Genomic DNA, 20339 nt, shown 5'->3' on the forward strand with positions numbered 1-20339 from the left:
TTATTTACATATTTTGTTAACTTATTTTAAATTAAAAATACATGGATGCTAGCAAGTTAAATTTTATAGAATTGTAAATAATGAAAAGCACTCTCTTTCCATCCTAGGTCCCTTAGTTCCTTTACTCCCTCCACAAAGACAGATGTCTTACAGTTTCCTATTATTTATTCTCAGAATTGTATTTGTAAAATGTGTAAATATCTCTCCCCTTTATTTCCTTTAACCAAAATGGAAGCATATTTTCTTCACCTTCTCTGTATAACTATTTTGCCATCTTAAGGACTTTTACAAGCTACGTAATATGTCTTAGTATGGATGTATCTTGTTTTATTTAAACAATTATTGGTAGTGGATATTTGGATGTTTCTAGTATTTCTTTTCTCACAAACAAAATGGTAAATATGTCTTTGCTCATATTCACCATTGGCCATTGTTGAGTATATCATTAGGAACGACATATTTAAAATACTTTGTGAAGGCATACAAATAATATGAATATTTTGTTTTATTTCAAAGTGTTTTTTCCCAAAGTGATGGCTGGGGTCTCAGAAGTTTGTGGTATGAGTTTTGGGAACACTAGACGCTTCAAATGAGGCGTGAGGTGCTAGATACTACCCAGCAGGTTGCATGGAAAAAAATGCTGGCTGTGGACTCTGAGAAAAGTAAAAATGACATTTAAATATTAAAAATGGAGAAATTCATCTGCAGCTCCTTCTTTAACCTTAAATTGCACCTGGGCACCTGTAATTCCAGTGACTTGGGAGGATTCAAAGTTCAAGGCCAGCCTCAGTATCTTAGCAAGACCCTGTCTCAAAAAATAAATAAATAAATAAAAAGAACTGGAGATGTAGCTCAGTTTTATAGCACCCCTGGGTTCAATCTCCGATACCAAAAGTAAATAAAAGATAATCATATTGGAGGTACTACAAATTACTTATGCCTGATTCTTCTGCCTTCTCATTTCCCACTAAAAATTAGATTAATGTCTTGTTTGGAATGCTTTGCACAGCTATATGATTAGAATGATTTTAATAAATAGGGTCACATTTAAGGAGGTTTTCTAAGGGAAATGAAGACTCGTGTGATACACAAACATGCTTTATGTGATATTTAGGATTTTCCTGTAAAGATATTGTGTGTTTTTTTAAAAGAGAGAGAGAGGAGAGAGAGTTTTTTAATATTTAGTTTTTAATTTTCGGTGGACACAACATCTTTGTTTGTATGTGGTGCTGAGGATCGAACCTGGGCCGCACGCATGTCAGGTGAGCGTGCTACCGCTTGAGCCACATCCCCAGCCTGTTGATTTTTTGAGAAGAGTTTTTAAGTTATATAATTGAAGCACATTAAGTTTGGTGATGCAATTTGAGAAATTAATGTACTTTCTTATGAAAAAGGAACCTAGCTAGAAAGTACTCTATTTCTCCTAAGATCTGGAGTCAAAGGAGAGATTTTGAAACATAACAACAAATGGCTTCTATTTATTGAAAGGAATTCTTTTATTTCTTACAGGATCCCTTCCAGGGAGATTTTATATTTTGAGATACAGGCTTTTGACTTTTCTACAAATGTTTTCTCTAGGGCTCCCCTGCTAGTTTTTAGCTGTAGCATTCTTCTAGTAGTACAGTTGTTTTAAGAGTTAGAAACCTGGCAGTATTCCTTTAACATTATCTCCTTGTTGTGCATCCTTCCACATCCCATTCTGTACCTCAGGAGGTTTGTTCCATCCTCTAAGTTTCTTAAGAATTCATTATTTTTCCCCCATTTCTTTTACCCTCTTTCTGGTTCAGGTGAACTGGTTTCATCTCATTTGCAGTCTTTTATTTCCCCTGGATTCTCCCAATTCATTCTCTGCTCATTAGCTAACATGAATTATTTAAATATTCTTTCTGATCATGCTGTTCTTTGCTCAAAACTCTCTAGTGCCTTCCCAATGTCCTTACAATAAAATCCCTCATATGGCCTTTGTGGATCTACACCACTAGACTCCAACTTTTTCACCTATTGAAACAAACCCTTTCCCCCTTTTCTTTTTCCAGCCACACTTCTCTTTCTGTGCTATAAACTGGCCAAGCTTCTTCCATCCTCAGGGCCTTTGCACAAATTCTTCCTTTGCCTTAGAAATTTTCCCTGACCTGCACATCCCTTTTCCAAGCTAATGCCTTATCCTTTAGGTCTCATTTAAAATATCCAGGGAAATCTTCCCTATTCAAACAAGTTAGAGACTGGTCTGTCCTCTGTTATTTATTCTTATTTGCTATTTTGTTTCTTTTTCTTAGCATTTACTACAATTCTAATGGTACAGTTGTGTTTCTTTTTTATTTTTTTCTATTATTGGCATAGGTAATACATATATATAAAGTGAAATTCAAATTGTACAAAAGGTAGAGTGAAAATTCTCCTGTTCCCTGTACCTTTGGTGCCCAGTTCTCCTCCCTAAAAGTAACATTTAGTATTTTGACTCTCCTTCCAGAAATATTTTCCGAGTATACAAGCAATTATGTAGATAATATTTCTTTTTTTTAAAATTACAGATAGTATATGCATTTTTCTGCACTTTGTCTTTGTTAATTATGTATCCAGGCAATTCTTCTATATCAATATGTAAATAGTTGCCTCTTTATTTTTCATGTGCCATATAGTATGGAATTATAATTTATTTAACTTCTATTGTTGCACATTTAGGTTGCTTTCAAGCTTTGGTTTATTGTAAACAATGCTGCATCAAATATCTTTGTATGTAATTTCCCTCATCTATACCTATAGAATAAATTCCTATAATTGAAATAATTGAGTTTAAGGTTATGTGCATTTTTAATTTTGGTTATTGTCAAACCGCTCTAAATGGAAGTTTTATCAATTCACATTCCTGCTAGTGGATGAAGAATGCACGTTTCCTCATATCTATGTCAGTGAAAATTTTTGTTCTTTGCCAACGTAAAAGATGAAAAGTATCACTTGGAAATATTTATTTGCATGTATTTCTTCCTTGCAAAGTCTTTTTTTCACATGTTTAAGAGTCATTTGTATTTACTTGGCGAACTGTTTCTTCATAAATTTTGCTTACTTATTGTCTTGACTCGCTACACCCTGAAGGTCGTTCCTCCGGTGCAGAGATCCCGTATCTTGTTTATTCTAGTTAGTTCCAGGAACTAGAATGAGGCTGTAATAAATGACTGGCTCAGGTCATGCAGTATTTATTTTTGCCTACAAAGCCCACCCGTTTCCTCAGATGACACAAGTATTTAATTCACTCAGGTGAGTAAGGTAAAACACCTGAAGTACGCTGGGATGTTAAGACCGTGGACAAAGTCAACGAAATGTTTTAACTACAGTCGCAGCCGCTATTTACTTTCATGCAGCAGTGCAGGCTCACTGTTGGCTCTTTATCCCGAAGTTAGATTTCTTGTGAAATCTCCTGATTTTCAAGTATTTCCAAATCAAAACAAGAGAGACTCAAATGCCTCCCACCAACAGCGGATTTGCAAACAACCGTAAACAAAAGTGGGAGGTTGATGAGCCGAGTACTTCAGGAAGACAACGAAAGCCAAGAAATGGGCAGTTTTGTTTGGAAAGCAAAAAAGCAATTCTCTGCCTGAGACTTTCAACCAAGACTCCTTCCTGGAAGCAGGATCGAATTAAAGACAGATTGGATCCAGAGCAAGCCGGAAAACAATGCTACCATATCGGAGTGTGCTGTCCAACTAGAACGACAGCAGCGTGCAGCCTCTACACTGCGAGCGAGGTCTCCCACCCAGTCCTTTAGAGCCACGGGGTCTGAAGTGCCAACACCAACACTCCCCTCCGACCCGGAAGTCCTGGGCTCGGAGCCTCAGCTTTCCACTGGGCAATCTACTTCCTTCTCGGCTAAGGCTTCCCGCCTTCCCCAGTTCTTCGACTTCCGTTTGCCTGGTCGTCTGGGAAACGGCTGACTTCCGGCAGCGCAGTAGTGGGCGGAGCCAAGATGGCTGAGGAGACGCTTGAGTCGGTGAGCGCTGAGATTCTTTTTAGTGTCCCAGTAGCGGGGCAGGGCAGCACCCGTCTGTCCCCGAGGCAGGCTGGTGGACTGCCTCTGTCAGGCGCAGCCACTTCTGGGAGAGGCGGAGCCGAGTCCCGAGCGGCGGAACGACAAGTGCGGCCTCGGTTCACCCCGGGAGATGGTTGCCTAGGGCAAGTCTGAGTCCTTTGTGGCCCAGACTCTGTAGTAGTACTGGTCTTTCTTGGGGTCCGCTGTATAGAAAAGAGATTTTCACCGGAAACGGCTCTGTTCCTAGTCCCCCTTTTCTTTCTCTTGACGGTATGGAAAGGAGGCATTATTACCACTTGCGTAAAGACAGTTTGTGTTAATCCTGTGAATTAAGAATATATTGAGATACAGCCTGCAAAGCTTTCACGCCACTGCCTTTTGTTAGTGAAGCAGGACCATGTTTTCTCTGTTGTGATTAAGTTTTGGAAAGTACCGTTTGGTAATTCAGCTGGTCTGAATGTAGCGTCAACTCCACAGAACTGTTAGATGTAAGATTAGTCCAAATGAAATCAGGATGACCCAGTGGTAGTTATTTAAAAATCTTTAATTGACACATAACTGTACATATTAAGGGTTGCAGTGTGATAATTCACTACATGTATACAATGTATAAGGACCAAATCAGGATAATTAGCATTTTCTTAAGTATTTATCATTTCTTGTCATTGAGAACCTTCGAACTCTTCTAGTTTTGTTTTGTTTTTCCTGTTTTTTGGTACTGGGGTTTGAACTCAGGAGCACTTAATCAGTGAGCCACAACCTGAGACCTTTTTATTTGTTTTTTAAATTTTGAGATAGGATCTCGCTAAATTGCTGAGGCTGGCTTTGAACTTGTGATCCTCCTGCTGCAGCCTCCCGAATCAGTGGGGATTACAGTCCTGTGCCACTACGCCTGGTTTCTTCTAGTGCTTTATAAAATACATAATAAATAGTTGTGAACTATAGTGACCCTACTTTGCTGTAGAACGTTAGAATTTATCTCTGTTTTGATACCTGTTATCCAGCCTCCTTTTAATCCCCCTCTTCCCTACTCTTTCCTAATCTCTAGTTCTACTCTTTTCTTTTTTAGAGAGAGAATTTTTCAATATTTATTTTTTTTTTTTTTAGTTTTCAGCGGACACAACATCTTTGTTTGTATGTGGTGCTGAGGATCGAACCAGGGCAGCACGCATGTCAGGCGAGCGCGCTACCGCTTGAGCCACATCCCCAGCCCCTGTTCTACTTTTTACTTCCAATAAATCAATTGTTTTTAGCGTACACTTTTTTTTTTTTAAAGAATTAACTTTAAAAAAAAAAAAAAGAATTAACTTTTTTTTTTTTTTTTTTTTTAATGTGGTGCTGAGGCTCAAGCCCTGTCCCTTCTCAGTCTAGGCAAGCATTCTACCACTGAGCTACAACTCCAGCCCTACTGTCCACTTATGAGCAAGAACACAAGTTGTCTTTCTGTGCCTGCCTTATTTCATTCAGTGTAATGTCCTCCAGTTCCGGTTGTGTTGCTGCAAATGGGAGGATTTTATTCTTTTTATGATTGAATTATTTTACACTGTGTATATGTACCACATTTTCTTTATCCATCTGTTGTTTATTCGTTGTTGGACATCTCCTTTGATTCTATGTCTTGGTAGCATGGATAGTGCTGCAATAAACATGGGAACAGAAGCATGTCTGTAATACTTCATATATTCCTTTTGGTGTATACCCAGTAATTTGATAGCTAGGATCATATTTTATTTCTTTTTTTTTTTAAAGAGAGAATTTCAATATTTATTTTTCAGTTTTTGGCGCACATAACATCTTTGTTTGTATGTGGTGCTGAGGATCCAACCCGGGCAGAACGCACGCCAGGCGAGCGCGCTACCGCTTGAGCCACATCCCCAGCCCCCATATTTTATTTCTGTTTTTACTTTTTTGATAGTAGTTGTAAGGTCAAGCACCAGTAGCCAAAAGGAGGCAGATTAAAAGCTGCTGAGCAAGGCTGATTGAGATTCCCTCCCAGGCGAGACCCTCCAGTCAAACAGCAGGTCTGGGGAAGTCGCACCCAGGCTTGGGTTGGAATTTTATTTGGCTTAGGTCAGGAAGGGAGGTTTTAGGGTCCCTTGTCCTCCTAGGGTTGGTTGGGAGGTCTTGCTGAGATCCCTGTCCTTCCAGGATTAGTCAGGAGACCCTGCTGATTGATAGATGATTATCACTGTCTGTCAGTGCCTGATTGGTTGTTTTTTTGGTGCTTGGTTCCCTTAGCCATCTCAAACCAACCTAATAGTAGTAGTGCATAATTGGGTCTAATTTCTGTAAAGTTCCAAATGTGAAACTTTATCTACCTTGCTTTAGTATTAAGTTTCTGTTGCTTGTTCTGTACTATATTAGAATGATTTTAGTTTTTCAGAATTTATTGTCACATGGGTCAGGCAAGTGCTCTACCACCGAACCACAACCCCAGCCCCATCTCCAACCTTTTTTATGTCTTTTTTTTGAGAGGGAGAGAGAGAGAAATTTTTTAATATTTATTTTTTATTTTTCGGTGGACACAACATCATTTTTTTAAGAGAGAGAGAATTTTAATATTTATTTTTTAGTGTTTCGGCGGACACAACATCTTTATTTATTTTTTTGGAAGAGAGAGAATGTTCAATATTTATTTTTCAGTTTTTGGCGGACATAACATCTTTGTTTGTATGTGGTGCTGAGAATCGAACCCAGTGCTCCACGCATGCCAGGCGAGCACATTACTGCTTGAACCACATCCCCAGCCCTTTATGTCTTATTTTAAGACAGTGTCTCGCCAAGTTGTTTGGGACCTTGCTAAATGGCTGAGGCTGGCTTTGAACTTGCCTCAGCCTTCTGAGTCGCTGAGATTACTGGCATGGGCCACTGCCCCCAGCCAGAAGTTTTTAATTTTAATATAGTTGAATATGGATGAATTTACTTGTTTGTATATATTGTTTTATATAGTAAATAATCCTTCCATACCCTGTTTTTTAAAAGCTTTAAAATTTTTGCCTTTTCTGTTTTAGTCTTTGATCTGTTTGAACCAGTTTCTTTCTCCTGATAAATTTTTTTCCTGAAAGTTTGTTTTGTCTAAGGTTAATATTGGTACTGTGGTTTTCTTTTTGTTTCTGTTTTCTTGATGTATCTTTTCCCATCTTTTACTTTGTCTTTATGTTTTAGATGTGTCTTTATAATAACATGCATCTGGATATTTTAACAAACCCATTCTGGGGCTGGGGTTGTGGCTCAGCGGGGTAGAGCGCTCGCCTAGCACGGGCGGGACCTGGGTTTGACCCTCAGCATCACATAAAAATAAAGGCATTGTGTTGTGTTCATCTACACCTAAAAAATAAATATTTAAAAAAAATGCATTCTGATAGACTCTATCCTGGAGAATTTTATCCCCCTTTTCTTTCTTCCTTCCTTTTTTTTCCCCTTCCCCTCCATTTGTTTATTTATGTTTTTGTGGTGGGGATCCAACCTAAGTTCTCATACATGCCAGGCAAGGGGCTAGAACCCTTATCAGTCCCTCACCTTTTTTTTTTGTTTGTTTTTAGGTGTAGATGGACACAACATAATGCCTTTATTTTTATGTGGTGCTGAGGATCAACCCAGGTCCCGCCCGTGCTAGGCGAGTTCTCTACCGCTGAGCCATAATCCAAGCCGAATTATTTCTCTTTCTGAATTATTTCTCTTTCTGCACCTCTCATTCCATTTGTTGTAAATTGTTTATGTTGCCTTCCTCTAGTGAGTACCAAAAAAATTTTAAATAGGTGTTTAATTTGAAGTTCACACTTAAATCTGAATAATACAGGGGCCATCAAATGCTTTACTACTTATTGTCATCTGACAATTTAAGCCATTTGTTGTTTAGTTAATTGTAGTTCTTGATGTTTTTTTAAATTCAGCACCACAAATTATACTTTGTTTAACAAGATGCTGAAAATAGGGCTGTGGTTGTGGCTCAGTTGTAGTGCACTCATCTGGCATGTGTGGGGCACTGGGTTTGATCCTCAGCATCAAATAATAAATAAACAAATAAATAGAATAGAATAGAAGTGTTGTGTCCATCTACAACTAAAAAAATATTAAAAAACAGATGCTGAAAATACTTATATATTTTAGCAGTTCCTTTGTTTATTCCCTTCTTCATTCTGGAATTATTTTCTTGTTTTCTGGTGTTTATCCCTTACAGTTTAGTGAGAGTCTAAAAACTTCAACATTCTGAAAGCCTTTGATCTTGAAAGTTAGTTTTGATGGGTATAAAACTCTAGATCAGGGATTGGCAAACTTTTTCTGGGTAAAGGGCCAGAAACTTTTTCTGAGCTTTGTGGACTATACAATCTGTTATAAACACTGAAGTATATTGTTGTAGTATAAAATAAACCCTACTCAATATATAAACATAGAAGTATAGCTGTGTTCTGATAAAGTTTCATTTGTAAGCATTGAAATTCGACATATGGAATTTCCAAATATACTTTTTTCAACCATTTAAAATATAAAAACCACTCTTAGCTTGTGGGTCATATAAAAACACACTGGATTTGACTTGAGGGCATGGTTTGCTAATGAATGTGTGATCTAGATTAATAGTCATTTTACTTAGTATCTGACATTTGGAGTAATTATTCTTATGATTTATTAGTGTGGTTTCAATTTCCAGTTTTGATTGTAGAGTAGACAGCTGCCAATCTACTTGTCCTTTCTTTGTAGGTTATCTGGTGATATATTTATTCTTGGGCTGCTTTCAAGGTTTTTTGTTTGTTTGTTTTGTTTTTTTGAGATGCTAGATATTGAACCCAGGGCCCATGCTAGGCAACATCCCCAACCTTAAGAATTTCTTATTGTCTCTTGTGCAGTTTCTTGTAATATACCTAAGTGTGGATTTCTTTTTCATTTTACTTGGTCAGGATTTGTTGCATATCTAGAACTTAAGAATTAAAGTCTCTTATTATATATAGGAAAATTTCTTTCTTTCTTTTTTTTTTTTTGCTTATAACATGGCATTTCATGAATAAAACAAATTGGTATAAGAAAAATCCATTTGAAGATTTTCTACAAAGTTATGGTGTAAATATTATATCTCCCTCTGAGAATTGAGTTCTAGGCAATTTCTGTGCAGATGACCTTATATGCTTCCTTTTATCAAATAGAGATTACCTTTCTGGTTTGATTACTGAGAAGTATATCAGAAGGAGAATATTAATATGAAGTTTTTTAGAACTTAATACATTAAAAATATTGATGCATATATTATATACCATATTTTTGTATATTATAAATATACATTATAAATATATTTTATAAATAGGCATTATTCATTATAGTTTGGATAGAAAAGGTATAACTTGATATTTAATGAATTATTTTTATGATTGATGAGCTTCTGATTATTCTTGTTATTTGAATATATCCTAAGTGCTTTAACATAGATAACTTCTTTCATTTCAGAAAATTCAGTATTCTGCATCTGCTGAATCTCAAAAACCCAGGCAGAAAAAAGGTCTGTATTAAATTTCATTGTATGTGTATATTTGCACAGATTACTCTGTCTTATTGGTTCTTTTTAAAATTTTTTTTTAAGTTGTTGATAGACCTTTATTTTATTTATTTATTTATATGTGGTGCTGAGAATTGATCCCAGTGCCTCACACATGCCAGGCAAGTGTGCTACTACTGAGCTACAGCCCTAGCCCTCTTTTTTATATTCTATTTGCATTAGAACCTTTTAAAATATTAGTGTTAGGAAACGTCAGTAATAGTGCAAATGTTCTGCCATATGTACCTTTTTATTTTATGAGTTCACTAGGTATTGTTCATCTGTGAATGTATTTAAATGGAGTTTGATATTATGTAAGAGTGTGCTCATTTTCTACTTGTGGAAAAAATACTCTGTTAAGTTGTATAGTAATAGTAAAGTAGAGGAAAAAGACAAGGAGGAGGGAGGTAGAGAGGAAAAGGGGAAATACTAGGGAATGATACTGACCAAATCATATTATTATATCATGTACATGAATATGCAACAACAAATCCCACAATTATGAATAATTACAATGCACCAATAAAAATATGGAAAAGAAAGATTATAGCAAAAAACTAAATTAATTGGCTAATTAAAAAACAAATCTGGCTTCAAATAATCTTATGCATATGTTAAGTAAGTGTGGGATTTTATAAAAATTGGATCTGGACCAAATTATGGTATATGTAGGTACATATATTTAAAAAATGAATCCTATTATAATTCACCAATAAAGATGTTTTAAAACATTCTAAAAATGTGGAAAGAGAAAAAAATTTCTAAAAATTGCATCTGTACTGAAAAAAAATTAAGTCTGGAAAACCTAACTAGATGAAGGCCTACATTGAAAAGAGCTACATTTAATAATCTGAGAGAGAGATGATATATATTTTATTGGAGGAATAGAATTACTTCATTTGTTAAGTTTTAACGTTTTAGGAGAGTTTACATCAGGTGTTAGTTGACATTGATGTTTGTTTACCCATGTCTGATAGACTGGTTGCCCTGCTATTTATCAGGCATTAGAGAAACACCTGAACTTGTCTATGGAAAAGGCGCTCATTCGTTCATCTATGTATAGTTAATTAGTTCTAAGTGAGAAAACCAAGGCAGAGTGGAAGGGGTATGACTTGCTTAGGTCTCGTCTGTAGTTCTTATCTGAATACATAAATTATAGCTGCCAGACTATCTATCCTTTTGTAGCATGTGCTAACAGTATAAAAGTTAATTTTGTCAATAAACTGTTTAGTTTATTTGGGTCATTTCTATCATTGTTTCATTTATTTATTTGTTTCTTTTCAATTGGCTTATTAAGGCAGAGGACAGGAGGGGTCTGTGGCAGGCACTAGCGTACCAGAGCCATTTCTGTCACTCTTTGGAATTATAATGGAAGTTGTTGGAAAATATGATTGCCTTTCAGAAATGTATTTTGAGAGAGTTTTTCAGGAATATCACTTTCATTGGAAGAGTTATATATCTGTAATTTAGATTATTTGTGAAATTCAGATGTAGTTCTGCCAAGACTGAATGTAATTGCTAATATTCTTTTTTTATTCCAGTGCCAGGGATAGGCTAATATTCTTTATACCATTTCTGGATATGAGAATCATCTTGTTGTGATATGTGTCACTTCATTTAGTCACCAGGGTAATTTGGCCAGTTACGTGGGGTTAGCATTTATTGTCATTGACTTTTCAGTATTCATTTTTCCTCTGAAGTCAAATCCTATGGTTTGATTGACTCCAGACACAGAAGATACTTGTATACCAGCCAAGAGTTGCCTAGGCTTAATTCAGGTTAATGAGATACTAAGTTTTTTTGCTGCGGGAGGTGGGGGAAAGGGACACATTTGGTATGTAATGCTAAAACCTTTAATAATGCTATGGGGCTCAGTTTTTTTTTTTTAATCAGTTTTTCCTTCCTTCTCCATTGCAGAATAACCATTTTCTGATTTCTGTTATTAAAGTTTAGTTTATTTCTCCTTGAGCCCCTCATACATTTGAGGACTTACAATGTTTTAGGTATTGGGAATACAAAGTTAAAAACAGGGCATGGAATCTTCCCTTAGGAAATTGACAGTCTTCAGGACATATAGAACATAAATAATTATAGTGCAGTATATGTTCCCAATGTCTTTTTTCTAAAGATTAAATATTTCTAGTTGTAACAACTTTTTTAAAAAAAATATGAGATGTTTATAGTTTCTTTGACTTATGGCCTTCATTCTCTGGCAAAATTTGGTGTCCTTGGAAGTATAGAGTTCAGGACAAAATAGAATATTCCAGGTATAGTGTGAATTGGGCCAAGTGGAATAGCTGGAAGATAATATATTTTTACTTGGATTTTTTATTTCTGTTAATCCAGCTCAAAGTTGCATTGCCTTTTGGTCAGTTATTTCACAAATTTGCAATTTTATTTTATTGCATAGTGCCAGTTTGTCATTCATGTAGAATAATAACAATATATAAATGATACCTTTGGAGTTGTACAGGTGATATAACACAAGCACCAAAAATGTCTAGGACGTAACTTCCTTTAATTTCTACCATCTGGAACCCATAATTTTATCTATTGATATGGGTAATTATACTGGTTGAATTTCTGAATATTATACCAATCAACCTTTTATTTACTAAGGTAAACCCCCACAAGGTCATAATGTATTAACCTTTTTAAATATTGATGGATTCAGTTCACTAATATTCTTTTCTTTCTTTCTTTCTTTTTCTTTTCTTTCTTTCTTTTTCTTTTTTTTTTTTTTTTTGAGAAAAAGGAAAAAGAAGGTTTATTGCTTTGCTAGCAGTGGAGAAACACAGGGGGCTCCTGTCCCAGAGCCTGTAATTCTGACCATCATGGGGAACAGGGGTTCTTCAAAGAGGTGATTCAGAGAAATGAGATTAGGAATGAGAGGTCAGGAAGGAGATGATCAGGGAAAAGATTGGGGAGGAGAAGGGTAGGAAAAACAGGATCCGGGAAAAGAAGATCAGGGAGGAGAAATTTAGGGAAAAGGAGGTTGGGAAAAAGAAAAAAAAAGTTTTAAAGCAACAAGGGATATAGTCAAAGCATCAAGTGAACCCCTGTTATATTTCTCCACTGTCAATTTCTAGCTTCCATTTCTATGGAGAGTGGGCAATAACATCTCCAGGCTATTTCCTGCTGAAAAGACGAAATGATAGGGGTCTTTAGAATGAAAGCTTTTTACTTGTTGTTGACATTCTTTCTTTGGGGTTTTAGTTGCATAGTTGAAAAGGGTGGAACAGCAACAGAGCAGTAAATGGAAAGACACATATACAAGGGCAATGATAAGCAGGGTAGTCAGGATTAGGTAGAGAAGACCTAGTAAAATAGACTTAATATCTCTTGGTATCCAAGAGAAGAGGCTAGAGAACCAGTCAGTTAGGTCTATCCCTATCCCATCCAAAACGTATCTGGTGGTCAAGGGTCTGTGTTGTAGCCAAGTTGCTCATTGCCTGATCTTTTCAATCCTTGTCTCCACCTGTGAGGAGGTATTACTATAAATGCAGCAGGCTGTATTTGCTATAGCACAAACTCCTCCTTGCTCGGCTAACAGATAGTAAAATACCATGCTGTTATCTGGAACTATCTTGGCCAAGAAGTCCAGAGAAGTATGTAAATTTGAGATGGACAAGGCTGACACATTGGCTAAGATGACCAAAGTTGTTGACAGATTTCAGAGGACCCAATGGTGTGCCCCAATTCTCCAACAGGGTAATAAGGTATAACTAAAAAAGTATTCATCACCATCAGGACTTCCACCAGAGATGTGCTGGGCCAGTGGAGTAAAAAACTTTAAGGAGCTTGCCCACTGAGCTGATTCCTTTAATGAATTAATTGAAAATGGTATCATTAAATTCCCATAGAAAATATTGGGTGGGAGTTGTGAAGTTTCTGAGTCATTCAATAGCCCAAGGATAGTTATTAATTTTACAGATGAAAACATTTCCTGCACAGGCACAGAAAACCATTGTTTCTTTAAAGAAATCCAGTAGGTCCCCAATGAGGAAATAATCCCCAACTTTAAAGCCTGTGCGTTCCATCAAAGAATGGTCAGGGAAGGATTAATCAGTTACTGCTGTAATCTTCTCTGGGAAATTGAACAATATTTTGTACCATACAAATGTAGTTGTTCCAGAGGAGGTCTCATTTTGAAATTATTCTGGGATTCATATTCCTCTATGGACCAGGAAAGTGGTGTTAGATGCAATAAGAGGAAAGTGAGGTAAGGAAAATTGAAGATGGCATTAGAGCAGATTATGATAAGTAAAGTTAGCCAATCCCAAAAAAACAAATGCCAAATGTCTTCTCTGATATAAGGGGGGTGACTCAAAATTGGGTAGGGAGGAAGAGCATGGGAAGAAGAGTACCTCTAGATAGGGAAGAGGGGTGGGAGGGAAAGGGAGGAAGAAGGGGAATTGCATGAATAGAGACCCTCATTATTATACAAAATACATGTATGAAGATGTGAATTTGGTGTCAACATATCTTGTATACAGAGATATGATAAGTTGTGGTATAAAGGTGTATTAAGAATTGTATGGTAATAATAAAAATAATAATAATAATAGAGCCCATGTAAAAAGACCATCTCAGCTGGGTAATGAATATTTTGAACACTATACATAATAGTGTGGGGTCTGAGGTCCCATGTTGGTGTGCAGTCTCCATCTGAGTAAAGTTTGTAACAATATGTACAAAGGTATCAACATGGTCCTTAGAAGATTGGGCTTTTGGAAGGCAGATCTAGTAATCAACTGCCTGAGTTGAGGTAGCTAGGGTCTGCGCTATTCTAACCAAACTGTTGTTCTCTCAGCCTAGAAAGGGAATGGAGATAAGCAACAACGTTAGTAAAGCAGTAAATCTTTCATTATGTTTTCTTAAACAAGTATTTTAGATCTCCTAAGTGTTCTGATGTCCATGCAGGGGGCAGAGCTTCCTGCAAGTCTCTTGGATACTTTTTCATAATTCACTAATATTCTGTTAAGGATTTTTATATCTGTATGCATGAAGGATGTTGGTCTGAAGTGTTTTTTTCTTTCTTTTTTTTTTGCAATGCCTTTATTAATATTTGATATTGAGATTATTCAGGCTTCATAAAATGAATTGGGAACTTATTGTCTCCTCTGTATCATTGAAGATTTTTTTTATAGAACTGGTGTCGGTTCGCTCTTAAATGTTTTGTAGAATGTTACTGTGAAATAGTCCTAGCCTGGATTTTTCTTTGTTTAAGAATTTGTAAGTACAAATTCAACTTATTTTATTTAAAGATTTTATTTTTAGTTGTAGATAGACAAAATACCTTTATTTTTTTAATGTGATGCTGAGGATAAAACCCAATGCCTCACAAATGCTAGGCAAGCGTTGTACCACTGAGCCATAACCTCAGCCCCAAATTCGGTTTATTTTGTAGATGTAGAACTACATCTTTAATGTCCTTCATGGATGCATGGATAAAAAAATGTGGCGTTTATACACAATGGAATATTACCCAGCCCTAAAAAAGAATAAGATCATGGCATTTTCAGGGAAATGGATGCCATTAGAGAAGATTATGCTAAGTGAAGTTAGCCAATCCCCAAAAAACAAATGCCGAATACTCTGATGTAAGGGGAGGTGACTTAAAATGGGGTAGGGAGGGAGAGCATGGGAGGAAGATTACCTCTAGATAGAGAATAGGGGTGGGAGGGAAAGGGAGGGAGAAGGGGAATAGCATGGATGGTGGAAGGAGACCCTCATCATTATACAAAATACATGTATGAAGATGTGAATTTGGTGTCAAGATACCTTATATACAAACAGAGATATGATAAATTGTGGTATAAAGGTGTATTAAGAATTGTAATGCAAAAAATAATAGGAGAGCTCATGTACAATGGCATAATTTGGCATGAACATACTTTATACACAGAGTTACGAAAAATTGTTCTGTGAATGGATAATTATGATTGTAATACATTCCACTATTGTCATGAATATAAGAAATAAAAATAAATAAATAATAAAAAACCCCAAAATATATCAGAGAGAGTTTTGGTAATGTTTTTCATCTCAGTTATCAAATTTATTGCCATAAATATGAATGTTTATTATACTCATATTTTACTTACTTTATTTTTAGGATCTGTAGTGATGTCATTACAGTTTATGATTTTGGTAATTTATTTCTTCTCTTTTTTTCTCATTTAGTTTCTAGGTTAGGGATTTTTACATTTTATTGATCTTTTCAAAGAACCAACTTTTGATTTTACTGATTTTTCCCAAACATTCCTGTTTCTGTTTCAATTTTATTGATTACTATTCTTCAATATATTCTTGTGTTTAATTTTCTTTTCCTTTTTGTAGCTGCTATTCTTCTTCCTCCTTTGATTTCTTCTCATTCTTCAATCTGAAGCATCCTTTAATGTTCATTAAGGTACTTTGTTCAGGGATAGGTTATAGGTAAGTGGTAGAATTCAGACCTAATGTGTTTGAGGCCCAAAGTACGATCATCAGTACTGACCCCCCCCCCCAAAAAAAAAGAAAAAGAAAGAAAACAAAGGAAGGCACCTATGTTTCCAGAATTCCAGAATTCTAAATTAGATGATGAAATAAATATAATTGTGATTTTTTTTTACTTAACTTTGCTTTAATAAAAACTTTTTTTTTTTTTTAGAGAGAGAGAATTTTTTAAAAATATTTATTTATTTTTTTTTTAGTTTTTGGCGGACACAACATCTTTGTTTGTATGTGGTGCAGAGGATCGAACCTGGGCCACACGCATGCCAGGCGAGTGTGCTACCACTTGAGGCACATCTCCAGCCCCTGTTGTTGTTGTTTTTAAAGCTGAGTATAATGGCACATGCCTATAATCCCAGATACTCAAGATACTCAGGAGATTAAGACAAATTTGAGGCCAGCCTGGGAAACTTAGTGAGACCCTATCTTAAAAAGGGTTGGGGAGGTAGCTCAGTGGTAGAGCTCTTGCCTAGCATGTGCAAAACTGTAGGTTCAATCTCCAGTACTGGGGGAAAAAACTTAAGTAAAATTTTTAAAAATTCAACACAAAATCAGGTATAGATATTTATGGGTATAGTGTGACATTTCAATATATGTGTGTATGTGTAGTGATCAAATCAGAGAAATTATCTTTTTAATTTCATTATCATTTCTTTTTAATTTTTGTACTAGGGATTGAACTGAAGGGTACTTAACCCCTGAGCCATATCTCCAGTCTTTTTTATTTTTTATTTTGAGATGGGGGTCTCACTGAGTTGCCAAGTCCGGCCTAGAACTTGTGATCCTCCTGTCTTAGCCTCCTGAGTTGCTGGGATTACAGGCATGTACCACCAGGTCCAGCTAATTATCATTTCTTTATGTTTGGAGCCTTTGGACTCCTTTCTTATAGTTCTTTGTTAAATGTATAATACATTAGTATAAATAATTGTTACTGTGTGATAGAACAGTAGAACTTATTCCTCCTGATTTTGTTTTTATTTATTTATTTTTGGTACTGGGGGTTAAACCTGGGGTGCTTTACCACTGAGCCAACATCCCCAGCCCTTTATATTTTTATTTTGAGGCAGGGTCTAACTAAGTTGCTTAGGGCCTACCAAAGTTGCTAAGGCTGGCCTTGAACTTTCAATCCTCCTGCCTCAGCCTCCCACATTGCTAGGATTACAGGCATGTGCCACCATGCCCAACCCTAATTTGTTTTTTGGTACTGAGGATTGAACTCAGGGGCACTCAACCACTGAGCCACATCCCCAGCCCTGTTTTATATTTTATTTAGAGACAGGGTCTCACTGAGTTGCTTAGTGCCTTGTTTCCCTGAAGCTGGCTTTGAACTCTCGATCCTCCTGCCTCAGCCACCTGAGCTGCTGGGATTATGGTTGTGTGCCTCCATGCCCAGCCCCAACCCTAACTTTTATTTTGATGTTCGGTTTTGCAATTTCTTATGGCAGAAACTTTGAGATCTTCTTTTCTAAGCAGTTAGTGCTATATATTTCTAAGCATTGCTTAACTGCTTCATGCACATTTCATATGTTGTTTTTAAACTGTTATACAGGTCTGAATATTTAAAATTTTTTCTTTGTGACTTTTCCTTTGGCACATGCACTACTAGCATGTGTGAGGCACTGGGTTCGATCCTCAGCACCACATAAAAAAATAAAATAAAGATATTGTGTCCACCTACAACTAAAATATATATATATATATATATATATATATATATATATATATATTTTTTTTTTTTTTTTAAAAGAGAGCTAGGTGCTGTGGTTTACACCTGTAATCCCATTGGCTTTGGAGGCTGATGCAGGAGGATCTTGAGTTCAAAGCCAGCCTCAGCAACTTAGCAAGGCCCTAAGCAACTCAGCAAGACCCTGTCTTTAAAGGAAATATACAAAAGGGCTGGGGATGTGGCTCACTGGTAAAGTACCCTTCTATCCCTTGTACCAAAAAAAAAAAAAGAAAGAAAGAAAGGTATTATTTAATTTCCTTTTATTTGTAGATTTTCCAGATATGCTTTTATTATTAGCTTATGGTTTAATTCTGTTGTGGGTAGAGAAGATTCTTTTTATGGCTTATAGTATGGCCCACAATATAGCCAGAGTTGACTAAAGTTCACATGACTTTATTTATTTATTTATTTATTTATTTATTTATTTATTTATTATAAGGATAGGATCAGTCTTTTTTTTTTTTTTTTTTGAGAGAGGTAGAGAGAGAGAGAGAGAATTTTAATATTTTTTAGTTATCGGCAGGCACAACATCTTTGTTTGTATGTGGTGCTAAGGATCGAACCCGGGCCGCACGCATGCCAGGCGAGTGCGCTACCACTTGAGCCACATCCCCAGCCCTCCACATGACTTTAAAAGAATGTTTATTTTTGCTGGGTGTGGTGGTGAACGCCTGTAATCTCAGCAGCTCCGGGAGCTGACCCAGGAGGATCGCGAGTTCAAAGCTAGCTTCAGCAATGGCAAGGTGCTTAGTAACTCAGTGAGACCCATCACTTAGCAACTCAGTGAGACCCATCACTAAATAAAATGGGAATGTGTCTCAGAGGCCAAGTGCCCCTGAGTTTAGTCCCCAGTGTCTCCCCCCCCCCCCGAAAAAAGAATGTTTAATGTTTATTTTGCTTCTATTGGATGAAGTATTTTATGTCAGTTGGGTCAAATTGGTTGGTTGTGTTTTATATACTTATAGTTATTAATGTTTTTATATAGATACTACCTTTCACAGATGTAATTATAGATTTGTCTTTTTCTACTTTCAGTCTTATCAGTGTTTGCTTTGTGTATGGTAAATCATTAAAATACATTCAGGACTGTTGGACTTCTTGGTGCATTGACCCTCTTATTATTTAATATCCCTCTCTAATCCCTCTCAATTCTAGCTTGTCTGATAATAAAGCTATGCCACTTTTGTTTTTACTACTGTTTGCACGATGATCAGTGTGTATAGTTTACAAACAATAAAATTCACTTTTTTTTTTTTCCCCTTTTGGGACTTTGGATCAAACCCAGGAAGGGACTCATATTCTAGACAAGCACTCTACCACTGGTCTACATCCTCTGACCCAATTTACCTTTTTTAGTACAAGGTTCTGGAAGTTTGGACAAATGAAAATAGTCATGTAACCATCACACCACCACCACCACAAACAAGATATAAAAGTTTAGCCTGGAACTGTTGCGCATACTTGTAATCCCAGCTATTTGAGAGGTTGAAGCAGGATGATTGGAAGTTTGAGGCCAGCCTAAACAATTTAGTGATGTCCTAAGCATCAAAATAAAAGATTAGAAAAGCCAAGGTATGGCTCAGTGGTAAGTACCTCTGGGTTAAATCACCCCATGCCCTCCAAAAAAGATAAAAGTTTAATCACGTGCCCCAATCCCTGAAATTCACCTTGACTTTGTAGTAAACTATTTCCACTCCCAGTTGCCAGCAATCATTGATCTAATTTTTACTTCCAATGGTTCTGCCTTTTCCAGAATGCCTGATAAACAGAATCATATATAACCTTTTGCATATCTTTTAAAACCTGATATGATGTTTTTGAGATTTATTCATTGGTTGTATGTTTGAGTTTCTTTTTATTAATGAGTAGTATTCACCTGTAAGCATATTTCACAGTTTATTCAGTTGAAATTTGTGGGTACTACAAATAAAGCTCCTATGGGCTGGGGTTGAGACTTAGGGGTAGAGTGCTCGCCTCACATGTGTGAAGCACTGGGTTGCTGCAGTCTGGCTGGGCACAATTCAGGAGCCACTTATCAAAAGAAACAAACTTTATTTTTAGAACCACACACGCCAAACAAAACAGCTCCTCAGGAAAAACCTTCAGAGCCCAACTGCCACCACCGGCTTCCCACAAGCCTCTCAACCTCCCCCACTCCTCCTGCTCTTGAGGCTGATGGGCTGGGTCGCGTGGGCAGAGCCAAAAAAAGTCCCCCAATGAGGAGCTCCCTGGTCTGAAAGGGAGGGGAAACAGCCCAATGAGCATCACCGCAGAGGAGCCAATCAGTTGGCAGCTAGAAGTTTGCTGGGACTGCTGTGAGCCAATCATCAGCTGGCAGCTGGAAGTTTGCTGGGGCCCCTTTCAGCTGTGGCTGTCAACATCTCCCCCTCTCTGTTTAAACAACAAGCATGTGGCTTAGGGACCGGACCATGCCTGCCTTAGGTTGTCCAATAGTATATATGGTCCTTACCCGTTATCGGATGAGCTGACCTCAAGGTGTCAACCTCCTGTCTTAGGTTTGGTACCATTAAAATTGGATCTTACCCATCACTGACTACGGTCCAGTA

The 20339-nt window shown here is 36.8% G+C and overlaps 1 protein-coding gene across 4 annotated transcripts in view; it reads left to right on the forward strand.

Annotated features, from left to right (window-relative positions):
* The first annotated feature begins 3942 nt into the window (after positions 1 to 3942).
* The window catches only part of Bbs4 (Bardet-Biedl syndrome 4), a 60779-nt gene continuing 44382 nt past the window's right edge, over positions 3943 to 20339 (forward strand). Inside the window, exons 1-2 of one of the 4 annotated variants that reach the window (XM_076851056.1) lie at positions 3943 to 3985; positions 9464 to 9515. Coding sequence is in view for 2 of the 4 variants with exons in the window: in XM_076851055.1 (XP_076707170.1) it covers positions 3962 to 3985; positions 9464 to 9515 (76 nt within the window). In the remaining 2 variants the exon portion in view is untranslated. The remainder of the gene's footprint in view (positions 3986 to 9463; positions 9516 to 20339) is intronic. The other 3 variants (XM_076851055.1, XM_076851054.1, XM_076851057.1) reach the window with 3 other exon arrangements.

Source organism: Callospermophilus lateralis, chromosome 3 (genome assembly GCF_048772815.1).
Source record: "Callospermophilus lateralis isolate mCalLat2 chromosome 3, mCalLat2.hap1, whole genome shotgun sequence".
Lineage (NCBI taxonomy): Eukaryota > Metazoa > Chordata > Mammalia > Rodentia > Sciuridae > Callospermophilus > Callospermophilus lateralis.